Below are 22,048 nucleotides of genomic sequence, written 5' to 3' on the forward strand. Positions count from 1 at the left end.
GAGTCAAACCAGAATGGTGTTTTGAATTCAGACAAGTAAGAAGAGAGAGCAAAGGACTTAACCTTAAAAGCTATACTGTGGAGATGGAAAACCAATGGAATCTAAGTGCAAGCGCAACTTCACGTCTGCAAACACCAAGCAGTGCATGTCAAGGGCCGAGGCGTTCCCTTTGCCGTGTATCCCTCTTGATGAGTGAAAACCCATCCCACTGACCTGCTTGATTGCCAACAAGGACGCCTTGCTCACAAGCTATACCAAATGTGTACGGTTTGCAGTGACACTGACATTGTGTCCCCACGACAATAGCGAGGCCCCCATTCTGACAAGGCTGGCAATGGCAAGGGTCGAATTCATCCAGGTACTCCTCAAGAGCCCGCTTCAGGTACAGTCTTTTCACAGCAGCACAGGGCACCTCCTTGACCAGCTCATACAATGGTGTCAGCTACAAAGAGAAGACCTCAATCAGTGCTCAGACTTCAGTGAGACTGGGTTTCTTATGATATGTATTCACAATCCCATTGGAACAAAAGGAAAAGCCACTCTTGCTTTTGCTATAGCTGCTCCAGTAGTTCAAATGTCTCAAGATTTCCAGTATGGTCCCCAAAGGAAGAAAGAACCAAATCCTACATAGGCTGCTTCTTTCTGTTCATATGTACCTATGATAAAGCATGAAAATGCTCTCTCACTCTCTCCATCTCTGTGTGTGTGTGTGTGTATGTGTGTGTGTGTGTGTGTGAAAGAATGGTATATGTATGCAGGTGCCCGCAGAAGCAAGAAGAGAATGTCACTAATTACAGGCAGTTGTGAGCCTTCCAACATGAGTGACAGGAACCAAAGTGGGGTCCCCCAGAAGAGCAGCAAGTGCTCCTAGCTGATGGGCCATCACTCCAACTCACTGTGACAGAGTTTGGTTTACAAACAAGGCTGAACATGGAATTAACAATAACAGTTAATGATAAAATGAAACTTGTGAATTGCCTATTTCCTGATTTTCTGTGAAATGTCTTCAGACTGTGAAACTAAGGGAACTGAAAGGACTGATGAGTGTGTGCCCTGTACAACTGCTTCTTGTTTAAAGTTGTTTTTTTCTTAAAAGAAAGGGGGGTGGGGGGAACTCGCTGTCCTTGCAACAAAATCTCCACAAACCTAGGAAAATTAAGAACAGATAGGGGGAAAATATTGCTTACATCTTGAGCATGCATTAAAGTAAAAAACAAAAGCCAAAGAACATCCATTGTCTAGTTAATGGAAGACTTTTTTAAAGACAATGCTTTATCGCCTCCATAGAGCACAGAAGAAAAGAAATTGGGTTTGAATTACAGCAAGTAAGTGATTTCAATTACACATAGGATTAAATTTCCTGGACTTAGAGATGTAATATCTCTTTCCTGAAGACCGAAGCCCTCTGCTGAAGAAATGTAAAGCAGGGAGACTTTATTACTTTGTGTTTGGTTTGTTTTTTTTTTTTGTTTTGTTTTGTTTTGTTTTCAGAAGAAAAGCAACTTTGAAGTCAAAGATGGGGTGGCTAAGCTTTAACAGCAAGGCTTATGCGAAAACATGCTTTCCCAGGAACAAGAAGGCACTGCTAAAATTCCCTACACCCCGTTGTGATGGCTACACTCAGATTGCCACAATAATGTCACCAAGGGCTTGAGTGGAAGGAGGAGTGACCACCAAACTCTTCCCGAGCAAGGGCCTTCAGTGATCATAAAGCTGGATGGTGTCTGTTCATTCCTGTTCCTTTCCTGCCCAACAGGAAGCTGGCTCACCTGCGACGTTTTATGTGCCTTGTAGAAAAGAATGTAGTTGAAGCTGCAAAAGAAAGCCTACTTTTCTCTCAAGACTTTCATTGATAAAGAAAGAATGGAACCGTGAAAATGGCCTGTTCCAAATACTGAAAGGTAGGACTCTCTGAGACCTTTCCTGGAAATGTCCTCATTTAAGGTAAACAGGCAGAGTATGTTAGGGATGCCTGATGGGCTAGTATCTTGAGCTTATATGAGACCTCAAAGTCCACCTCCATAGTGATACATTTCATCCAACAAAGCCACACCTCCTAATATAATAGTGCCTCTCTCTTTGGGGGGCATTTTTTCAAACCACTGCAGTTATGTGTGTGGACTCACACATGCCACCATAAGCTTGGGGAGACCCACAGACAACTTCGTGGAGTCAGTTCTTCCACCTTTGCATGGGTTGTGAGGACTGAACTCAGGTCATTAGGTTTGTTGGCCAAGTACCTTTATCCACCAAGTCATCTTGCCAGCCCCTTGATCATATTTTCTTTGGTTTCTAATCCAGAGGGGTTACAGATTTCCCCAGAGGAAGGCATATAGACTTCTTGTTGTTACATCTGTCAGTTGGATTACTTCTTTTCCTGTGCCATGGTTCATGGGCTCTGAAGTCACGCAAATAACAATAACACCTAATGCCAGGCAGAGCTGAGGGTGTTTTTTACCATAAAAGTGATTTTTATTTTATAACACATTATATGTATTCCAAACAACAACAAAACAAAAAATAACCTCCCCAAACCCCCAACCCTATTGAGTTATGCAAACGTAAACAGTGAAGACCGAAAAACATAGTGGAATATGGGGTTAGGTCTCCAACACTCAAAGTTAGCAATGATGCTGATTTTAAAAAAAGGGCATTAGCCGGGGTTGTGGCAGCACATGCCTTTAATCCTGGAACTCGGGAGGCAGAGGCAGGTGGATCTCTGTGAGTTCGAGGCCAACCTGGTCTACAAGAGCTAGTTCCAGGACACGCTCCAAAGCTACAGAGAAATCCTGTCTTGAAAAAAGGGGGGGGGGGGCATTGATAACAATAAATGCAAGGTTTCATGCACGTTAAATTATTAATAAATGCACTGATGTTCCAACACCATGTCTGCCTGTACACCGCCATGTCCCACCATCATGATAATGGACTAAACCTCTGAAAATGTAAGCCTCCCCATTAAATGTTTTCCTTTATAAGAGTTGCTTTGGTAATGGTGTCTCTTCACAGCAAAAGAAACCCTAACTAAGACACATACATCATGTACATACACTGATAATAAATCAAAGAAAGTAATTTTAAAAGAAAATATAATCATATTTAAGGCAAAAATTAAAACACGAATTCCCTCACTAATTTGCCTTGGGGTTTACAGGACATTTGAGCTTTACGTAGCTGATCTGTGAACAAACCACATCCCCTGCTTCTTATTATCATGTGTGCATTCATTTTCTATATAAAGCCTAATTGAGATGCAGAAATGCTAATTGCAGCCAATTCTGTTTAATCACCTTGATGTAATCTCATTTTCCCAACACAAATAAACACAACTGCTCCCCTCCCTGCTTCAAGCAGAGCATCACATACCTTTTGTTTTATGATTTCAGGAAGACTGGTTACAGATTCGGCCCAGGAAGAGTACCTCTCTTTGTTTCCGGCAGGATTATCCAGGTCCAGGTAGCTAAGGTCAGAAACAAAGCCAGGACTTCCGCCTCTGACAATGGGTTTTCCTTTAAGCTTCCTGCCCTTGCCTCCTACACAGGAGGAAACAAGTCAGCATAGGCAAATCAAGCAAAATCAACAAGGTTAAGTGCAAACTCTGTCAAGTGTTTTCAAAACAACTCCATCAAACTGTGTGGCATCTTGAGAAGAGCAAAAGACAACAAACCGGATGGACAGGCAGAACACACAGAAGAGTTTCAGAAAAGCTAAACATTCTGGACAACACTGCAGTCATTATTATCCATCGAGACATCCTTGAGAAGAGACATAAAATACACAATACCAAGAGCAAACCCTAATGTCGATTGGTGTCATCTGAAAAGCCAGTAAGTCGATGAGATTCATTGTTTTAACAATCGCTCCACTGTAGCAGAAGATGTGGCTAGTGTGTGAAGTCTGGGGGCAGGAAGTATACAGCACATCTTTATATTTTCCTCTTGTTCTGCTGTGACTCTCAATGAACAGAAAAAATAAGATTGAAAAGCACACGGCTGGGGCTATAATTTAACTGGTACAGCACTTGCTAACCTTTGGAAAACCCTGAGCTCACACCTGCAGTACATAAAACTAGTTGTAGGAGCGAGCCCAGGCCTATAATCTCAGCATTCATTCACGAGGAAGATGGGATTGGGTGTTCAAAGTCACCCTCTACTACAGAAAAAGTTGACTGTCTACCTGGGACACATGAGACTCTATCTAAATGATGATGGAGAAGAAAAAGAAGAAACCATCTATGAACGGAGATAAAGGATATTATAAAATTAGTTTTAAATACCTTATTTCAATAAGAATATCATGCAGGCTTTGCAGAAGAACATCATTAGAAGAAGCATACGTATATTAAAGGATGAAGTATCATGAAGATGAAACTTACTTTCAAATAATTCCATAACTCACATAAGCTTTTTAAACACATGATTATTGATGTTGTTAAATAACCTGTCAATATTATAAACATTTATGTATATGTGTGACAAGAGGTCAAATAAAATTATTATGTATAGGTAATCGGTATAGAAACAACTACTATGTCCCCTACATTTTCTGTATTTGAAATTCTTTGTGATAAAATATTGGAGAAAAAAACAATAGCCCTACATATAGCATATTAACAATTTTTAAAAGCTGTTCCTTAACAGGAAGACATTACCTAAAATATGAGAAGTACTCTGAAAAGTTTGAATGCTAATTGAATTCCTATTTTCCATTTATGTGCCTCATAATTTCAGACATATTTTTATCTCCACTTATCATTGGCTCTTACAAAGGTCACAACCAGACATTTCTAATCTTACAGATCACATTTTGAGTGATTTCCATTTCCTTTCTTGTAACTGTCCAAATTTTGCAATTTTTTTTCAAATGAACACACTGTACTTTTATAATGAGAAATTATGAAAACCTGGTATTTTTAATGAATTATCTGAGTGCCTCCTCATTTTCATTGTTAATTCTGGGTTTGATATGCAAATAGTAGCCTTTTTCATGTAATATCTCACAAGTCCAAGCCATGAGTTAATGAGTCACCACCAGCTGGGGTGTCTGGAGATTTCTGAGCTCAAGCAAGACCTATAAGAATATCCAAGGAGGTTGAGAGATGTCTCGTGGTTAAGAGCACTGACTGCTCTTCCAGAGGACCTAGTATCAATTCCCAGCACCCACATGACAGCTCACAGCTGTCCATGACGCCAAGATTTTACACCCTCACACACATCCATGCAGGCCAAACGCAAATGCAAAACATTAAAATAAATAATCATTATTTTAAAAAGAGAGAGTGAGAGAATATCTGACGAAAAATGCCTCAGGAATCTACATTTTCTCTCCTTCCCCAAGTGACACTTGTAAGCATGAAAGATTGGGAATCACTGCCTTACTGACAAAGCAGATTAGGATGAGCAGCTTCTACAAAATCAGTGCAGTTTTTCTGCTTGTGTGCTCTGTCTCCAGACCCCATAAACCCTCTGCTCTGGCTAAATCACTCCCCCTCCCCAAGAAAGCATGGCAAGTGCAGGAACAAGAACCCAAATCCATGCCTTTACATCTACAGCAAGCTTTCTTCTTGGATTAGCTTTGGGGCCCCAACCTGCAAATAATGATCCAGAGACTTATTAGTTATGAAAACTTGGCCTTAGCGTAGGCTTTTTCCTAACTACTTTTTATAACTTAAATTAACCCATATTTTTAAGTCTACATTCTAACATGTGGTTCATTATCTCATCTCCATACATACCCTGCTTCCTCTGCCTCTCTTCTTCCCAGAATCCTCTCTGTCCCTGGAAGTCCTGCCTAACCTGTTCTTGCCTAGATATTGGCCATTCATTCATCTCTTTATTAAATCAAAATCAGAAGGTGTCTTAGGCAGAGAAACATCTTTACAGTGTAAATAAATATTTCACAATATACATCTCATGTTCTTGCGAGTCCACAAACTCTCTAGTCAATTCATTTTTAAATTATTTAATCAACAATACTAGGACTCTAAAGAGGCCCTAATTTTCCTGGTACTACACAGTGCCCAATATGGGGGTCCCCAAATTTCCTTGTGACAGAAGAATAATATGAACCCAGAGATTCAAGTGAAGATTAGTAACATAGTGAGAACCTATCTCAAAAATAGTAGAATAATAAAAAAATAAAAATAATCAAATAAATTTTTGAAGCAGAATGCCTGCTAATGATTAAAAAGCCTTGGAAATCAACACTTAATTAATTATAAGACAATCAAGGCCAAGCTAGTAATGAAAATTGAACTCTATCATTTACCTGAAGCTGATTTGAAAGCATCATCCAGTTCCTTGCATCTCTCATATGATGAACGCACAAAATAAAGCTTAAGAGCCAAAGAAGAACATGTCTTCCTCTGGTCTGACGCAGCATCTGGGAAGAAAGGCAAAAGCCAAGATTTAGTTTCTATGTTCATTAAAGAAGTTCTTTGGGATATAGCCAGGGGTGAGAGTGGGATTTAGAAGTGGTTTCCATTGATGAATTAGGGTAGTCATCAATCTGATTATAGGGGAAGACAAGTTCAGGCACCCTGCCCACTACTGCTAGGACTCTTATCTGGGGTCATCCTTCTAGATTCCTGGGAATTTCCCTAGTTCCAGGTTTCTCCCTAGCCCCATAATGGCTCCCTCAATCAAGATATCTCTTTCATTGCTCCCCCCTCTTCATCCCTTTCTCAACTCGGCCATTTCAAGCCCTCATGTTCCCATTACCCATCTTACCCTTCTACCCCCTCCCCAGTTTACCCTAGAAATCTTAACTATTTCTCTTTCCTGGGACCCGCCATATGTGTCCCTCTTAGGGTCCTTTATACCTAGCTGCTCTGTGGAATGAGGGTAGGTGGGGACGGAAGAAGGGGAGGGAGGGGGAACTGGGGCTGTTATGTAACATGAAAAAAAATAAATAAAATTATAATAGAAACTCTTTAGAAAACAACTGTAGTCACTCTGAGCTCCACCATCTTGTGGGAGTAAAGGAATGTTCTATAAAATACTAAACTAATTCCATTTTAATGGATATTAATTGTGATTTTCCCAATTATGCATGATTATAGATGACGATGGGATAAACAACTTTCTGCATAATAAAAAGGAGTGGTTTCCAGCTCTCTGTGGCAGTTTCCTGAAGAGTAACAAAATACGTACAGTTTCAAGTGCTCTCCAAGGGCAAAGTTCAGAAAAGAGGATGCTTGGGTTTTGTTCTTTTCCTCCTATTAGCGTTGGCTGATGGGTGGGGGTGGGAAGAAATCCCAAATAACTTTCATATAAATGCATAGAGGAAGCAGAAATTGAAACTTCACAGAGCTGCATTTCATACTCACAGTCAGTTTCTTAGAAATAAAACAAATAGATAAACACAGGCATGTGAGGGCTTCCTACTCACTTGCTGGAGATTCTAAAAGGTGAATTTTGACCCTATCCAAACTAATTCCTAAACTCCTAGCCCTACTCACTTGGTATCTGTGGTTCCTAGTGAAAGGAATTAGGAGCAAGATAGCCCTCCTTTGTAGCCAATATGGCCAGGGGTACAAGACTAAAGAAAACAGAATATCTACACACCCTGGTGGAACATGTAGTCAATGCCAAGAGAATCAAGACTGAACAAGAGACTCTACTTAATTGTTGAGCTGAGGCGCTAAACCCAGAAGGCTCTGACTTGCCAATAATCTGTTTATCTCTTGATGGACATCTATGCTGATCTCATAGTTTAGTTCTTATGAGTATAATTGATGTTGCCATTAGTGCAATGACATACTGCAGTATGCTAACAGTCCTTTGCTTAGATATCCAGGAGTGGTATGATTGGATCATATGGTAGGCCTATTTTCAATATTTCAATGCTGATTCCACAGAAGTTGGACAAATTGATAGCCCTGTCATCACTATACAAGGTTGTTTTTCTCTGTAACCTCAATAGCCCTTATTGTTTTCTTAAAGATTGCTTGCAGGAGTAGGGTGGAATCTCAATGTAGTTGCAACCTACATGTAAATGCCACAAAATTTTGGATTTAGCAGTAAAACTAAGTTTACATCAAGTCATTTACAAGATTAATCTTTCAAAGAAATAATGCTAAAAAACAAAACTAAACAATATTTGCGAATTCATTTTCAACTTATAAAACAAGAGAAGTTCAAATTCTATTTAAATTTAACTTGTAGGAAACTGAAAAGGTTCATGGAAGCAAGGAAAAGATTATGATTACCCCATAAGGAAAAACTACAAGCTCTTCTTAAATCCCATAAAAGAATTTTTATTCATCTTCAAGTTCTGAACAGAATCTTTACTGAAGTGGAAGACCTTGAAGAGATGAGTTGCAATGAAGGAATTGTGGGCAATTGCCCAAGGTGAAAGAGAAGGTTTGACATGAAACATTACTTAGGCAGACAGAAAATTCTCTGGAGAGATGGGACAGGGAAAGTGCCCCTCATCTGAGCAGATGGTGAGGGCCATCATTTCAAGCTGGAATCCCCAAAGCAAGAAAAAGTGTAGTGGCATGTTCATTTTCTAACAAAAATCCATCACCTGTAGCAGCACAGAGGGAAAGCTAGGTTGGTTATGATACCAGTTTATTCTGACTTCAAACCCTTTCCCGGCCATTTATGTGAACTCAGAGAGTCTCATCATAACACCTCTGGTTTTTAGTGTGTGGGTAGTGGTGGTGGGGATCATGGTACCCACCTCAGGAGATGAAAGTGAGAATTCTAGGTATCAATGTGATTTAGTTCTCACCAGCTAAGCACAAACTAGAGTTACCTGGGGAGAAGGAACCTTGACTGAGGAATTGTCTCCATCATACTGATCTGTCTTTGGGGCATTTTTTAAAGAATAATTGATACAGGAGGGGCCAGTCCACTGTGGGAGATGCCACCCCAGCAGCTGGTCATAAGATCTATCAGCAAACAGACTGAACAAGTTATGTGGAAGCTAACTTAGACATCTGTTTAAAATAGAAGTACTTTTTTTTAACCCGAGAAATGGGAAAGACAGTCAAGTATGATAAAAAATCTAACACTCTCTAGAGACAGCTGATAATGGTAATGGTTTAACTTGATATTATTCAAAAGAGTAGGCAGACATTTCTTAAATCATGTGAGAATTTAAGTAGGGTATAATAGATTCCTGCAATTTTGGACTCCTCTGTAGTTTATCGAATTCCACAGCTGAAAAGTGTAAGTATATCTTCTCCCATTTAGACTCTTCAGATGCTTTCAGATAACACTTTTAATACCATACCGCTGTGCTTGACATTTCCTGAGTCCAGATAAAAGAGAACTCTGTATTCTCCTCCTAAGGACCCGGACTGAAGATAATGTGTCCCGTATTGGTCAATTAGCTGTCGGTAGGCACTGTAGTCGTACAGAGTGGGAAGATGGGAGAGCTCCTTCCAGAATGGCTCAGCAAGTTGTAAAAATTCAGGATTATTATTAATGAACTGGGCCACTTCAACACTGTTCTTAACAACCAACAATTGATAGCTCTGGGGGGAAAGAAAGAGCAAAAGGAGTTTTAGGTAGAAGCTAAAATCATACGATAAATATTTGCCTACCCATCATCTTAATCAGATGTCCATTCCTGTCACCTAGTCCTATTTTTCTTAAGACATAATGAGGTTTCTGCTGAGCTCACCTTCATGAAGAAACCTGAAGAATTCTGGAGCCCAAATAAGGATAACATCTGAGCAATGCTCAACTAGAAAAAGGGAACTGACTTCATTACGCCTGCTAAACTAGTTTTGAAGAAAGTGTCCAAAGTAATCTATACACAAGACTCTGTCTTTAATAATAATAATAAATATTTGATAAGAAAAAAGATAAATATATTATCAAATAACAAAACAATGTACCTCTAAAGAATGCATTGTCTGTTAGAGGAGTCATTTTGCCTTAATATAAAACAGAAAAGCTGGGTGATGGTGGCGCACGCCTTTAATCCCAGCACTCGGGAGGCAGAGGCAGGCGGATCTCTGTGAGTTCGAGACCAGCCTGGTCTACAGAGCTAGTTCCAGGACAGGCTCTAAAGCCACAGTGAAACCCTGTCTCGAAAAACCAATATATATATATATATATATAACAGAAAATTAGTACGTTTGCTAAATACACCTTTGTTAATGCCAATAACACTCAGTACTTGGTAAAAACAAAAAAAAATGGTTAATGTTTCCTACTAACCTTTTTCATGTAGTTGTTGTTGTCCCCTGAATTATGATTCCGGTCATCAGATGAGTAAGAGAAAATTATGAATTTGCCTGAAGAGGATGATTCAGATTCTCTGGACTCATGTTTTACATAAGCCCAGCTACTGTTGTAAAACTCATAGTCAAAATCATTATTTATTTTGACCTGTAAGAAAAAGAAAACCTTTTACTATAACCAAATAAGGACTTGGTATATATCCAAGATGCTTTTTTTTTTTTTTTTAAATTTTCGAGACAGGGTTTCTCCGTAGCTTTTGGTTCCTGTCCTGGAACTAGCTCTTGTAGACCAGGCTGGCCTCAAACTCACAGAGATCCGCCTGCCTCTGCCTCCCGAGTGCTGGGATTAAAGGCGTGCTCCACCCCTGCCTGGCTTCCAAGATGCTTTTGTGGTATCATTTAAGATGCATGCTTTTGGGTCTGGAGAGATGACTCACTGCTTTTCCAGAGGACCCAGGTCCAATTCCCAGCACCCTACCATCTATAAATCCCACATCTAACAGCCTCACACAGACATACATGTAAGCAAAACACAAATGCATAAAAAATAAAAATAAATAAATTGAAAAAAGGGTGCATCCTTTCTTCACATCGTTTCCCATGAACACAAATCTCTGCACTTACACAAAGCACCTAAGACTCGCAACAAAGTCAGGCCTGTGTACAGAAAGTGTTTGTTCTAAGACAACTCTGTCGTTCAGGAGCTGTAGTATCAATGACAGTAACACCATGTAACTCACAAGACACATTTGTATACACATATATTCCATTTTCTTTACTCAGCATTTATCCCGGAAGTGAAAGAACCCAGACAGCTCCAAGGGAGAACTGGAAGCGTTCGGCTCTTGATTTTCCATGTTGAGAACAGAGAAACAAATGGATGACGTAAAACAATGAGATCATTTGGACTTTGTGACATGACGCCAGTTTAAACTTCCTGATTCTATTGAATTGGTGCTAAAATTCAATTCTCTTTTTCCAATAATAAATGATAGCAAAAAAAAAAAAAAAAAACAGGATGATCCCACAAGAATTTTAAAACAGACTACAGGTCAGTCACATGTGGCAGAGAAGTGTCGTTGGAGAGACAAATGACTTGTTTATCATTGACGTCACCTTGCATCAGGGGAAAATAAGCACAAGAACTGACAAGTACCATAACTAGAACAAGAACCTTGTGGAAAGCATGATAGTGACCACCTTAGGCTGCCTCCTGTGTAAAGGGTACCCAACACTGAATACATACAATCATACTATAGCTACAGGCTCCAGAGCTACAGAATGACATACTTTTTTCACTATTTTGCAAGACAATTCCTTGTGTAAAAGTCTTAATCTTATAGGCAACAAATCTGCTTAAAATGTGAGTTTGCATAGTATAAAACAGACTTGCTAAAAGGTTTCTTTTCTCGGTTTCTATTTTATGCAGCCGTCAAGTTGGAACTCACCTTTCACAAGCATTTCTATTTCACACACATCTGCTTTCATGATAAAAACATAAATAAATATTACTAAAACTCAAGGAACATATGGACTGTGTACACCATACACAGTATTCTTCAATAAAACCCTGGAATGATGTCATTTGCAGAAAATAGATGGAAGTAAAGATCATTAGTGAACTAAGCCAGACTCAGAAAGTCAACTATTTTGTGCTATCTCCCAAATGTGGAATCTACAGTTAAAGATGGTAGATAGATAGATAGATAGATAGATAGATAGATAGATAGATAGATAAGCATAAGGCTAATGACAGGAACATATAAAAATATCATGATACAAGCATTGTCAAACAGTGTTGTAATTAATATAGTTTCTGTATGATCATGTGGGTCAGAGTGACCAAGAAACATAACCGCAGTCTGCAGCTACAAATGGCACCTGAACGTTTGCCTGGGCTCTCTTTGCTAGAGGGGAGCAAAGGCACAGCTTCTTTAAGAAAGGTTTCCTGACTCAGCATTAGTGGCAAAAACTCTCAGCTCTTTTAAGAGGCCCTGCCACCAAACACTTAAATGGCGTTTATGAGGAACCATTGGCATGCTTCTTGGTGGTAGAAAGGACCTAGAAACAGAGTTGTGAGGTAAAAACCTGGCTTCTGCCAGTGCTTCTGCCATGAAGCTAGACTCTGAGAAAGCCAACGAGTAGGGAAGAAACAGCTGCCAAAGCCGTGTCTTTAATTCTAGCCATATCACTTAGCAAATTAAAGATTCATGTGGTCAGAAGAAGAGATATACAGTAAAGATAGATTCAGATGAAAAAAACTTCTAAATGGTTTAAAGTGTGTTTAAAAATATATGTAGACTTGGGAGAGAAAAGAAAAGGAGTAAGGAAAGTCCTTTTAAAAAAAGAAAGATTGTAGTTGGGTGTGGTGGCATCCAACTTTAATTCCAGCATTTGGGGAGGCAGAGACAGGAGGATCTCTGTGAGTTCAAGGGCAGCCTGGTCTACAAAGTGGATTCCAGGATAGACAAAGATACCCTGACTTAAAAGCCCAAAAATTCCAAATAAAAATTAAAAAATAGAGTAAAAATATTAAAGCCACATAAAGATGGAAAATACACAAAGACTTTGGATACTCTATGCTATTGTGTATACTGTTATCTTTGAATTGTTTGACTGCTGAGGAACATACATTTGATTATAAACATTGCTGGATTAATCCGATATATATATATATATATATATATATATATATATTCCTTTGACTTCAAAATTTAAGTTAAAAAAATATGTTACTTTGAAGCAGAGGTTTTGCTTTTATTTGCAGAGAAAATGTGAGGCTGTGGATTCATTCTGGTTAAGAAAAATAAGGTTTGATCAAGAAAGATCCCCTGAAAAATCTCCAGTGGGAACAGATGACCCAGATGATCCAAAGTTTCAGAGGACCTCTGATGCAGTTTCCTCTAAGTTCTATATCTAGGACAGCCTCAAGACTGCTGACTGAGATTATCCAGTCTCATATAATATTCAGTTAGGACTTGACCATAACCCTAAATTTTCTTTAGGTCCCCATAAGATTATCAATCTTAAAATCAACCTCAATCAGCAGGAAGTAGCCAGGAAACTATACCCACATTCTGCCCTTAAAAAAAATGGATTATGGATGTTTGTCTTTGTTTAGAGTGTTGGTTACAAGTTGTTATGGACAATGGTCAGGAATAAAGCTAAACAAAGGAGATTAGATTCAGAGTTCTTGTTTTAAAAAGACAAAAGGGAGAAATGCTGTAGGATCATGCTCTTGTAGCCTGTAAAGATTTGTAACTTGTATTGGTTTAATAAAATGCTGATTGACCAGACAGGAAGTATAGGCAGGGCAACAAGACTAGGAGAATTCTGGGAAAGAAAACACTCAGTCTGTGGTCACAAGCCAGACACAAAAAAGCAAAATGAAAATGCTGCACTGGGAAAAGGTGCCAAGCCACGTAACTAACCATAGATAAGAATTATGGGTTAATTTAAGATGTAAGAGCTAGATAGAAATATGCCTGAGCCATTGGCCAAACAGTGTTGTAATTAATATAATTTCTGTGTGATTATTTGGCTCAGAGTGGCTGGGAAATGTATGCACAGTCTCCAGCTACAAAGGTAAATGAAGTCATCTTACCTATCATCCTCATATCAATAAAGGAAGTAGAGGCTCCAATAATTCAATATTGAAGTGAGCTTTTTCATTATTCCTTTGTATGTATGCAAGGTCTCTCTTCAAACAACATGATGAAATATGAAACACATTCATAACAAAAATCAGAACACTCGATGACCTGTGTCCAGTGTGGTCTGTAATTCACTCCCATCTACAACAGGCCCCATGCTAAGAATGAAAAAAGCCGAGTGTCACCTTCCCAAGCAACTCTGGGGCCCTAATGTGTGCTTGGCTTCCAGTAGCCTTTTGTGTGTGAAAAGTATGAATAAGTAGAGAATGTGTATGACAAGGTTAGTGGCTTGGTCAAGAGGAAGCCAGACTGTCCCTAAAGCCTGCCTTCCTAATAACCAACATCCAGATTATAAGCAATCATACATGTTTTATGCTTATTAATATTGATGTTCCAAATAATCCCAAAGCTATCCTCTAGGGGGTGGAGAGCAGACCACACAGTGAGCACTGGGTCTATTTATTTGAACTCTGGGGAGCTCTCGCTGCCCTCATCTCCACGGCTGTATTTAGCACTCAGACAACTGGCTCCCTGCCTGTCCTCCCTTCCACCTCACTTCACTCAGGCTGGATTTGCAAATCAGTACTGTTCCGCAGTCAGTAACAGGCTATAATTTCTCTCTACTTCTGACAACACCTTCACTCCGTGATGGGAAAGACATTTCAGACGTCAGCCCCCAAACCAAGCCCTGCTGAGGAAAATAAGTGTCAGGAGCAGGTTGCTGTTAAATCATTGTCTTCAGAGGCCACAGGCTTCTAGTGTGTCTCTCTTCCAGCTCACTTGAAAATAATCTTCCTCGTTATTTCCTCTTCTCTGTGACGTTCTAAATGTGTGTGACCCTTTTGAAAATTCATATGCAATTTCGCTTCCTTCTAATTATAAAATAATTAGTAACGTATCCTTCCAGGAATAGAAGCTGAACAATAATTATTAGTATCTACATGTTCATATCCCATGCTCTCCCTCCTAGCCAGAGGTTAGATTATAATACATGTCACTTATAATATAGAATTCAGAATTGAAATGCCAAAAAAAAATGAGGAAACAAAATGTGATATAAAAGAAAGGGCTTCAGAATTTGAACCTCTCAAGCTAGGTCACACTGTTTTAATGTGGAAAGAGTCAAAGTCCTCCAAGCCTCAGTTTACACATGACAAACTAGCAAATATTACCTTCCAAAAATAGTGCAAGGATTAAATCTATACCTGTTGCTTAAAACAGAGCAAATGCAGAGTAGATATTCAAAATTTGATGGCTATACTTGTTTCTAAGTTAGTCACACTTACTTGACTCAATAAGCTTTTTTAGCGTATTGTAATGGCACAAAAGTTAGAGGTTTTATGATGGCAGTTCCATACACAAATATCATGCCTTTATGTCATATTCATCCCTGTTATCATCCACTTTTATTCCTCTTTTCCTTGCTGTACTCGCTGTAAGTAACTCCATCTACTGTAAATTGGAGGTTAATCCTTAGTAATCATAGTCAAAGCTGCTTCCCCAGAGGGCTCATCTGGGCGGGGTGGGGGGTGGCAGAGGGTCCTCCTTCCAGCAGTCATTTTTGTTTAAAAACTGAACACTTAATGTAAGGATAACTCAGCTGGAAATACAGGCGATTCTGAGATGAAGGAAAGAAAAGGAGTAAAAAGGTAGCTGTTGAGAGATGAAATTGACAAAGAGGTCAAAACAGAATGAAACCAGAAACTCCACATTGCTGAGGCTATGAAGACAGTTTTGAGGGTCAGGATATGAACTGGAGTGGGTGCAATGTGTTCAAGGTACTGGACTGGAAAACCCTCTTCCTCCACCCGAATCCCCAGGAAAGTCTCCAAACCCTACGTATTTTGTGTGAGCATATTTGGTGTTGGTACCAAGAATCAGGATGAGCACAACAGGGGCATCTGAAGAGCTGGAGCTTGGAGCAAGAGGGGACTCTGATCAAAAGCAAAGATGAGTAGTCAGGTAGAACCAACAAGGACAGCATGGCGCCATGCCCACTTATCCACACTGCTGTTGGAATATAACCGATGCAATCAATGTGGAATCACAGTAAGGCTTCATTGTGCAGATCCCAAAAAACAGCGATCTGTGTGCTATGTGTACAACCCAAAGAATTTGTGTGAGATCCTGTGAAATGCACAGGAACGTTGAAAGCATTTTCTTAAGAAAAAAAATGGGAACAGGGACGACAATTCCATCTTCATTAACATGAATAAAACTTAAAAACCTAATTCAGCAAGAAAAACATAACTCATTAAATAATTAATACTATTCTATTTCTGTAAATAACAAAATCAGGCAAAACTGAGTCACAAGCAGTTATTTAGAGATGCTTGGGTATGTGTAGATATGTATGTGACAAACATTCAGAGCCAAACAAGGGAAGTGTTAGTACAAACCCTAGGACAGTGGCTTCCTGCAGGTGAGAGAAATGTTATCAAGGATTAGTACATAGGGACCTGTGAGTCACTGGATATATGCTACTCCAACATATGGATAATAGAAACACACAGGCATTTGCTATATTGGTTTTCTTCCAATTGCAAGCATACATTACCAGATGCCTTTGTAAATTTAAGTTGCTTCACAATTTTAAAATAACTCATTTTAAATGAATGACCACTATGACAGATGAAGGAAATCGCCATAACCAGTCCCAGACAGAACCTTGGATGTCAACACTCATACGGAGCAGATGATAAAAGGTCCTGAGCTCACATGAAACATGAACTTAAGAGACATATTAAAAGTAGTGTTGACCTGTATGCTAGACTTCAAAACCATGAACTCCTTTTAAACATACATAAAATGCTTATGAAAATTGACCACATGAATTCACAGCAGCTAGGGCTGGCTGTCCAAGGCCTGCTCAAGATCCAGCAGCCAGACTCCCAGGATGTATAATGGAGGGGCTAAGGAAGACTCGCCCCTGGCTGGGGAGCTATTGGCAACTGAAGATGGCTGCCGGGAGAGGTAAAGGTGATTTTCCCCAGGGATGCGGAACCTGAGAGGCCGCCCATGCCCCATTGCATGGCTCCACACCGGTGCACATACGGATAGTAGTAAATCGACTTAGTGGTTTGGTTTTTTGCTTTTCCTAACAAACAGTGCATGAAGTTAGGAGGCGAAAATAAGGATGATAGGGGAGGAATGAGAAAGATGGACATATTAGGCCATAAACCAATTCCCAACTAGTACTAAAATTTTGATGCATATAAAAATGATTGCTACAAAGTCGCGGGTTACAGCGAATTAACTGGTGTAATTAAGTACCTGGAATGTATACGAGAGGATATTTCCACTCAGTCTGTAGAAGTCTTTTCCATCCCCACTGAACACTTTCCGGCATTGACCACCGAAACTTTTGGTGTTGAGGACTCTCTTCCCAAACTGGCCAGTGAGTGCGTTGTAACTGTGAGGAGGAGACGAGAAGGGGGCGGGGTGACAATTAAAATCCAGAACTAGTACCTGCTGGAGAAACAAATATGAGTAAAGTCTTCTAGAAGCCAACCATTAAAATCCTCTACACCTAACACCTGAGACGCTGCACAAACAGAGCAACACCCTAGCGTCTCCTCCTGGTAGCGGGAGAGCTAACACTAACAGCAGAGGAAACCCAACATTCTGTCAGCCTGAGGACATATTGGGGGACTTGGGTCTGTTGTATCTATGGCAACAACTGCTTTAAAATTGATTCTATAGATAAAACCAATACAATTAAGGTTACTGCCAGAGCAGAGATTGCTTTCAACCGGGAGTTCCGTCCTGACTCTCTTAGCATGCTGAAGAGTGTTCCTGAAAGTCACTCTGCCCTCTTCTTCTGTTAATAAACTTGACACTATTGTAGGGAAATTCACGTTGATTTTTCTAAGATAGATTATTTTAGAAAATAGAGCCTAGAATTGACTTGATCCTAAATTTTTAAAAGATGGTTTCCCTTTTACTTTCAACTAAGCTCCCTCTTCTCTCTTCCTTTTTCTCCTCCTCTTCCTTTCTCTCACTCTGTCTCTCTTTGTTTCTCTCTCCTTCTCCTCCTCTTTTCCCCTCTTACACTGACCAACTCTCCAGATTTTCCTATAGTCGAGAGGTTTCCCTCGATGTGAGACTATCAGCTCTAAATACCTGAGTATCTGGAAGAGAAGCTGGCTCTACATCTTACCCCACGTATCTATAGATATTCAACTATGAATTTTTAATTGCAGCAGGATGTGGCGAAGATGTCTGAGCTGTTAGGTAACTTATTATTAGACTCGTCAAGCCCTAAAACACAACAGAAGTAAAGCCTACAGCCCATTGGTATTCTCGGAAGGCCTCTCAGCATCTTACCCATTGCCAGTAAGTTCTATGTTGGGAGGAGGTTTATCAGTGTCACAGGAAGGTCTGCTTTCTGCATCCTCACATCTGTCTTCATCAGCACCATCTTCGTCACAGTCAGAATCCCCATTGCAAACCAAGGATTTGCTGATGCACTGACCTGGGCAGGAGAGAAACTCTCAGAACATATAAAGGAAGGGAGGAGGGGAAAACACCCACTGGGATCACTCCAGCACCACAGTGATAGCCTAGTGTAGGTCTCAGACAGATCTTCAGATTGTCTGGAAAAGAACTAGTGATGGTTTTACCTCCATTTTGAAACACACAGAACTGATTTTTACCTTTTCTGGGTGCAAATTGAAAACAGACCTGAACTGAAAAGCCCAGAATCAAAGCCATAATCCTCAAGAATATTTTGTCTACGTTCTCCAAGATGCACACAATTCCACTTACAGGTAAAACAGATTGACTCTTTTGTTTGTTTCTGTAGTTGTTAACCTAGACGTCAAACTAGTGATTTTCTTGTTGATTAATATGTGTGATTTTTTTAGTGCAAAGAAACTAGATCAAGGGACTGGAGGGATGGCTCAGCAGTTAAGAGCACTGACTACTCTTCCAGAGGACCCAGGTTCAATCCCAGTACCCACATGGCAGCTCACCACTGTCTGTAACTCCAGTTCCAGAAAACCCAGTACCCGTGGCAAAACACCAAGGCAAATAAAATATAAATAAATAAATAAAATGAAACTAGATCAAGAGGTTGAAAGTCAGCATTTTTTCAGCATCTATTCTGTGGAAGACTTCCTGGTTCTGAGAAACAAATTTGTGTGGTGTGGTCATTGCCAGACTGTATAATCTGCTAATAAAGGCAATGATGATAGGAACCATTATAAGTCAGCAACATCACTGTTATGATAACTCAGAACACCAAGAGAGCACCAGTGAGTACCAGATGATCTTGGCCGTGTCTTTCTCCCCAGCATCATCCCAGCCTTTTCCTTATCAGTCTTCCTATGGTCTCTGCATGTTGGACCATTTGTATGCAGGTCCAAGTTTTCTGCCATCTCAATGACCTAATACGTCATTCTCTCTCTCTAGAAGGATTTTCTCTATTCCTCTCTGACATGCCTTTTAAATATCAAATTAAATATTATCCCTTTTTGAAAACGATCCTTGTCCCTCAGGCTATGAAGGTCATTCTTCCTCTATTTCTTCAAAGGCTGCTCCGTGCACAGGAGTCTTTACAGTGCAGCATGCAGGTCACTCTGTATCACTCAAGGCAACACGGCAAACATCTGTTGAGAGTCTGCCCATGCACCAGGCATTCCTCATGAGAAAAGAACCAAATAGAGCTTATGTCTACCAAGCTTCAGAGAGATGGACAGGTCACCAATTTGGATTACGGACAGTGTAAGATCCACAGTGAGCACAGAGAAGTGATTTGCTGGCTAATTCTACCTCCTGGGGGATTAGTAAAAGCTTCCTAAAGCAGGTATCACCTGATTTGAGTTTTCAAAATAAAATAGGAGCTTTACAAGTACTATTTTAAGAGCAACTGCAGACCTCCATGTACTCAGTCCTAAATGGAAAGTCTTTATCGAAGCCCTGTCCTTAGTGCTCGGGGATCTATGCCCATACCTTTACGTCTCTCTTGCTTTTGAATGGATGCTATCTAAGTGTGTAATTTATCTGACTATGCAATTACTATACTAGCAAAAGTCTTGCTTATACTAGGGGAAAATTCATTTGGAGGCCAATATAAATTTAAACAAATATGTATGGAGCCAGTTAACAAATAACATTCGAATTATGTTGGCTTGCTGAGCCCATGGAAAACAACTCACCTGAGAAACATCTAAAACGTTCTCCACAGCCCTCCTCGGTTGGACAGCCTTGTTCAGGGTTGCAGGACTGTGTTTCAAAAGCACTCCCCACACAGGGGAAGCCTCCATACTGCCCGTAAACAGCAACCGGACGCCTTCGAGTCTGGAAACAAAGCAGATCTCTTTGTATTTTCTATGTGAGTTATCCCACGTTTCCTTAAGGAATAAAATCTAAGAATTAAATCAGTTTGAGAAACACTGACCAGAAACGTGTTCTCGTGTGGTACAGAAGTAAAACCCACGAAATCAATGAGGTCGCAGGTTCAATGACAATTGGATTACTATATACACAGAGCTTCGAACCATAGATTTACTCTCACTGTTGAGTGAGGGGAAAGAAACCTCCTGACAACTCTTTGAAAAAGTAACTTGAAGGCTGGAGAGATGGCTCAGTGGTTAAGAGCACTGCCTGCTCTTCCAAAGGTCGTGAGTTCAATTCCCAGCAACCACAACAACCATCTATAAAAAGATCTGGTGCCCTCTTCTGGCCTGCAGGCATACATGCAGGCAGGACACTGTGTACATAATAAACAAACAAACAAATAAATAAATAAATCTTTAAGCTGACACGCTGTCCTTTAATTGGGTGACATTAAAGGACGCTAGGTGGCGGTCTCTCTTCTGAGCCTTGCTGGGTGTTTTTTCCCTGTCTAGCCCAGCCTGCGTCCCCTGGTTTCTCGATGCCCTTTGGGGCTGGGCCTGTGCGTGCTTTCCCGAGCGGCTTTTTGAGATGACCGGCTTCCTTGCTTTTGCCCCTGGTGAAGCGTGTCAGGCGTCCCCGCTTCATGGTTTGTCGCCCGTGCCGTTTGGATGGTGGGACCTGTCTCTCGATGATTCTCCCTTACCGTCCCGGTGTTTTATATATATATATTTAAAAAAAGAAAAAGTAACTTGAGAGAGAAATACATTACAATGCAGAATGATTAACATTTTGGCCAGATCTATATTCTGGGAGTTAAGCAGAAGGAAAATGAAATGCGCTTTGTTGGAGGAAAGGGCGGGGAAGGTTCCAGGGAAAAGAGTTAAGATGTAGTGACAGTGGTCGCCCGCGCCTTTAATCCCAGCACTTGGTAAGCAGAGGCCAGCGGATCTCTGTGAAACCCCGTCTGGAGGGTGAGGAGATGAAGTGAAGAAAACCTTGATAAACATGATAGGTGATTGACTTGAGCTGGGCCTTCCGGGGGGGGTAAAAATGAGATATGAAAAAGAACCCAGAAAGACAAGTACTGATACAGGGGCCAAGTGTACAAACTGAGCATGAGCAATCCAAATGCTAAGGGTGTTAACGATGGGATCTTCCTAGCTGATGGAGATTTGCGCTCTGACAGGGAAGTGCGTTAAAAGCAGACCTCTTTTAGAAAATGAGACAACGGAAGAATTTACTGCACTAAGTGAAAAAGTCCTAAGACGTCCTAAAATTCACTTGGTCCACATTAAGCATGAAGCCATGTACCTAACGCTTAAACAACCCCAAGATCTGCTCCGGCTCTCCTCGCACTGGTGGCCTCCTCCAGTACTTGCCTCTTGTGCGGTCTAGTTTTATGTCAGTTTGTGCAAGCTGGGGTTATCTGAAAGGAGGGAGCTTCAACTGAGAAAAATGTCGCCATGATTTCCAGCTGTGGGGCATCTTCTTAATTAGTTATTGATAGGGGAAGTCCCGGCCCATTATGGGCAGTGTGGGCCTGGGTTCTAAAAAAAGAAAGCAGGTTGAGCAGGTCAGTAAGAAGCACTCTTCCACGGCCTCTGCATCAGCTCCTGCCTCCAGCTTCCTGCCCTCACTGCCTGTGATGATTTAACAGTTTTAGTTTTAAATGTACTCGTCCATCTTACGTTGGGTTGGCAGTGGGTATCCTCTGGAACAAGTGGTCACGCTGTAGTGTGGACTCTGAGTGAGTCTTCATGAGCCTCAGCCTGGCACTGGTACCTTGCCCTGCTCTGTCTCTCTCTCTCTCTCTCTCTCTCTCTCTCTCTCTCTCTCTCTCTCTCTCTCTCTCTCTCTC

The 22,048-nt window shown here is 40.5% G+C and overlaps 1 protein-coding gene across 1 annotated transcript in view; it reads right to left on the reverse strand.

Annotated features, from left to right (window-relative positions):
• Positions 1–22,048, reverse strand: part of C7 (complement C7) — a 55,600-nt gene that overhangs the window by 22,098 nt on the left and 11,454 nt on the right. The window contains exons 4-11 of the mRNA XM_050138942.1: positions 20,010–20,151; positions 18,178–18,325; positions 17,125–17,263; positions 10,176–10,346; positions 9,241–9,484; positions 6,268–6,381; positions 3,367–3,533; positions 214–442 (exon numbers count right to left, since the gene is read on the reverse strand). Of these exons, the coding sequence (XP_049994899.1) occupies positions 214–442; positions 3,367–3,533; positions 6,268–6,381; positions 9,241–9,484; positions 10,176–10,346; positions 17,125–17,263; positions 18,178–18,325; positions 20,010–20,151 (1,354 nt within the window). The remainder of the gene's footprint in view (positions 1–213; positions 443–3,366; positions 3,534–6,267; positions 6,382–9,240; positions 9,485–10,175; positions 10,347–17,124; positions 17,264–18,177; positions 18,326–20,009; positions 20,152–22,048) is intronic.

This window comes from Alexandromys fortis, unplaced genomic scaffold, assembly GCF_014885135.2.
Source record: "Alexandromys fortis isolate MF-2015 unplaced genomic scaffold, M_Fortis_MF-2015_v1.1 scaffold_37, whole genome shotgun sequence".
Taxonomy (NCBI): domain Eukaryota; kingdom Metazoa; phylum Chordata; class Mammalia; order Rodentia; family Cricetidae; genus Alexandromys; species Alexandromys fortis.